The sequence below is a fragment of the Octopus bimaculoides genome, chromosome 8 (assembly GCF_001194135.2).
Source record: "Octopus bimaculoides isolate UCB-OBI-ISO-001 chromosome 8, ASM119413v2, whole genome shotgun sequence".
Taxonomy (NCBI): Eukaryota; Metazoa; Mollusca; class Cephalopoda; order Octopoda; family Octopodidae; genus Octopus; species Octopus bimaculoides.
Window position 1 is genome coordinate 42,270,097 of NC_068988.1, and position 4,275 is coordinate 42,274,371.

General features: G+C 35.0%; 1 protein-coding gene across 1 annotated transcript in view; it reads right to left on the reverse strand.

Annotated features, from left to right (window-relative positions):
- The window catches only part of LOC106871741 (uncharacterized), a 37,783-nt gene that overhangs the window by 3,751 nt on the left and 29,757 nt on the right, over nt 1-4,275 (reverse strand). Inside the window, exons 11-12 of the mRNA XM_014918360.2 lie at nt 3,179-3,244; nt 1,433-1,498 (exon numbers count right to left, since the gene is read on the reverse strand). Of these exons, the coding sequence (XP_014773846.1) occupies nt 1,433-1,498; nt 3,179-3,244 (132 nt within the window). The remainder of the gene's footprint in view (nt 1-1,432; nt 1,499-3,178; nt 3,245-4,275) is intronic.

The window sequence follows — 4,275 nt, forward strand, 5'->3', positions numbered from 1 at the left end:
CTCGTTCCAGTCATTTGCCTGTGGTCATGCTGGAACACTGCCTTTTAGTCAAACAAATCGACCTCAGGACTTATTCTTTGTAAGCCTAGTACTTATACTATCAGTCACTTATGCCAAACCGCTAAGTTATGGGGACGTAAACACACCAACATCAGTTGTCAATCGATGGTATGGGGACAAACACAGACACATAAATACACACACACAGACATATATATATATATATATATATATATATATATATATATATATATATATATGACAGGCTTCTTTCAGTTTCCATGTACCAAATCCATTCACAAGGAGGTTATAGTAGAAGACACTTGCCCAAGGTGCCATGCAATGGGACTGAACCTGGAACCATGTAGTTGGGAAGTAAGCTTGTTACCACATAGCCACTCCTGCGATGGATAGATTTTGTGTATACTGATGTTGTAAAAGCAACTGGTACAAAAAGATTGGTACCAACGACAGAGATACATAAAATAAATTAAGAATTGATAACTGAAAAATATATGAAAAATGTGTATTTGTGTGCATTTGTGTGATATGAAATACCAAATATATTTGATGGTCAAAACGTTCAAAGTATATTTCAGTGTTTAAAACATATTTATTATCTTTTGTCTCTCAGAGTGGCAGTAGGCCAATGGGGGAAATGGTGTTAGTGACAATATTCTGTTATGCTGGGCTAGAAGACATGATGCAGCGCAAACAACTGGAATGATGTTTCATTGTCTGGACACATATCATGTTAGGTGGTACAGTGAGGTTTGGAGATCTCTTCAGTCACTTTGGCAATCTCCCGTATTTTCACACAAATTCAATTGTCATTATTTTTATCTTGCTATTAAACGTATTTTATTACAATGAAAGTAACACTTTGATTGGAAAGACAATTAACAAGAGTTAACACCAGAAATGTAGGTGCAAGCAGATCCAAAGATTCAGCCTTGAATGATGCGACACTGTCAATAATGATGATCACTAAAATCTATATGTTTATTACTGAAATTTATAAGTTTATTGTCTATAGGTTTAATATGATAGCACTGCTAATGCATCAGCAATTTTTTAACAAAACCAGCAGCTGAGAATTTATCTTTAAGGCGAATCAGTATATTAAGTTTAATAAAGCTCTTAATAATAGTGGTATAAATACAAAATCAGTTGTTTATAAAATGAAACAAAGACTAAAACCCCAGAGATTTCTTTTTCTTTCTGCATATTGTGAAGGTGGAATTGATGTTTTGAGGCGGTAACAGATCAGGGCTGAAATATTTTTTGGCCATGAAGGGGAAGTTTAGTCTTTGGGAAGCAGGTTTGGTAATGTTAATGTGTGTGAAACAGATGAATAAATAATGAAAGAAAAGAAAAGAAAGAAAGAAAGAAAGAAAGGAAGAAAGAAAAATATATAAGCATGACAAATTACCCTTGGCGGTTGAGTCATGTGACTCAACTTATTAAAAGTCATGTTTCTTTCTTTCTCTAGAAGTTTCTGCAAATAGAGAAAAATGGGTCTGAACACAAACAGAAATTGCTGATAAGACAAGCAATCTGTCAATAAAATGTAAACAATATTATTATAGTTATATAGTAAGCAATTGGTGTTTGGGAAAGGAATAGTAATTATTTTTATAGAAAGTTCCATCTATAGTCCCATTTAGTGACTAGAGATAGAAGAGTCATTTTTATAAGAGCCAGCAAGGATTAGTTTGGACAGAAATGGGGCCCAAATGGGTTGAGCTGTTATGCATAGAAGTAATGCTCAAAATGGCTCAGCTATTAATTAAAGTTCTGGAAAAAAAGAAAAGAATGAGGAAAACGTGTGTGTGTGTGTGTGTGTGTGTGTGTGTGTGTAAAAACTGTGTAGTTTGATATATTATTGAATGTAAAGGAAACATCCTTATACATTATGTACTGGGATTGATATGATCAGCTAAATCCCTTAAATGAGCTGTCCTTACATAACCACTGTATAATGACTAAAACTTGTAAAAAGTAAAAGAATAAATAGAAAACTTGAGCCATTTTTTGGCAGTATGGCTAAAACAGAACAAAGATATTCCATGGAATTAAAGCAGCAAATCAATTGAAAGCCAATGCAAATAAATTTTATTTTTCAAAAATTATTCAACTGCAAGGATTTTAAATTTGAAGCATTGACGACTTTGCAATTATGCAAAAATAAATCTATAAATTTGTCTTTAGTTTAAAAATATGGTTAATAATGGCACTCTTGCATATAACACACATGGTAAAATGTGTGTAACATAAAACAATATACTGAGATAAACACATGATGTAACTATGCACATACATGATGTAACCATATATAAGCAACATGGTATAGCTGTATACATACATAACATGATATAGTTATATGTAAACACAACATGGAACATATGCTACAACATAAACAAAATGTAGGGGTATGTATATTTTTTACTTGTTTCAGTTAGTAGACTGTGGCCCAGCTGGGGCATTGCCTTGAAGTGTTTTAGTAGAAGAAATTGGCTGTAATACTTACACCTTTTCTTTAAACTCTTGTACCCATTCTATTGCTCTCTTTTGCCAAAATGCTAAGTTACAGGGATGTAAGCAAACCAACACCAGTGGTCAAGCAACAGATAAAGGAGATGCTGGTGACAAACGCAGACACAAAGGCATACACACAGATATATATATATGTGTGAATGTTTGTGTGCATGCATGTGTGTGTGTGTGTGTGTGTGTGTGTGTGTGGTTCAAATGTACAGAAAACAAACGACAAAGACAGGTGAGGGAACAACAAGCAGGTGTATTAATTTGTGGCTCAAGAAGAATGAAAGTGTTCAGCTTTTCAAGTTTATGCTCTTCAACGGAAAAGGATAAAAGGATAAAAATAGACAGAGTGAAAGACAGAGGAAAAACATATCAGGTTTAATGGTTTCATATCTGGCTTGCACAGTTTCTGTCTACTTAATTCTCTCACAAGACATTAGTTGACCTGGCACTATATTAGAAGACACTTCCCCAAGGTGCCATGCCATGGGACTAAACCTGAAACCAGGTGGTTACAAAGCAAGCTTCTTAACCACACAGCCATGCCTGCACCTATATAAGCAATATAACATTAAAAAATATTCAGTAAAAATTGGAATATGACACAGAACTGTATACATGCAGCACTCCTCACCTGATATTCTGTAATAAAATGCAAAGATTCAGGGCCCTTCATAGTCTTGTAGGAATCCCTGGCCACCTGTAATAGAGAAAAAGACACTTGTTTAATAACAAAGAAACAAAACTTCTTCTAACCCCTGAAACAGTCACTACTACTACTACTACTACTACTACTACTACTACTACTACTACTACTACTACTACTACTACTACTACTACTACTACTACTACTACTACTACTACTACTACTACTACTACTACTACTACTACTACTACTACTACTACTACTACTACTACTACTACTACTACTCTGTTGTACTGTTGCTTTGATAAAAATCTACCTTGTTGACTCAGGAATGTGGTTGACAATAGGAACAACATCCAGGTAGAGAGTTGGAGACAGCTTGCTTACACAAATACAGTCAGTGAAAAACTCAACATGTAGCATGCCAGTAGGTTTCAGGGGTCATTTGTGGAGAATGGGCACCATTTTTGGAGCTTCCTGCTTGATGGCTTAACAGAGCGCTTACCCAACTAACTAATGCGGGGCCTGGCCTACTGGATCAGCTGACTAGTATTTGATCTTAAGTCCACTTCAGGATCATCACCATGAAACGATGATGGAACATGTACATAGAATGTGGTTCTCAACCCATCTAGTCAAATTGTAGCTCTAAGAAGTGACTTGAACTGTGACAACCTGTTCAACTCATGGCACCATGGAATGTGGATGCACATACACATGCACACAAATGTGTGTTTGTGTGTGTGCATGTGTGTGTGTGTATAGTGAAGTGATTCATTAAAGAGGCTTTTCTCCACGTGGTGAGTTGTAGTAAAAATATATTTAACAAAAGAAGGAATATGCACACAATTTATACATTTTATGTATTTATATATCTTATAAGATCGAATATTTATATAGTCTACTGGTTTCACGTTTTGCTAATTATGATTGGGAAATTGGTGAAAATATTGCAATTTTGTAGTCTCATAAGAAGTTCTTAGGCTATGTTGGTTGCATGAGAGTTTGTTCGTAAATGAACCAGCATTTTAAGGAGCAGTGATTTGTGATTGCTATCATTTGAAACAAGGGAGGTAATTGCACTT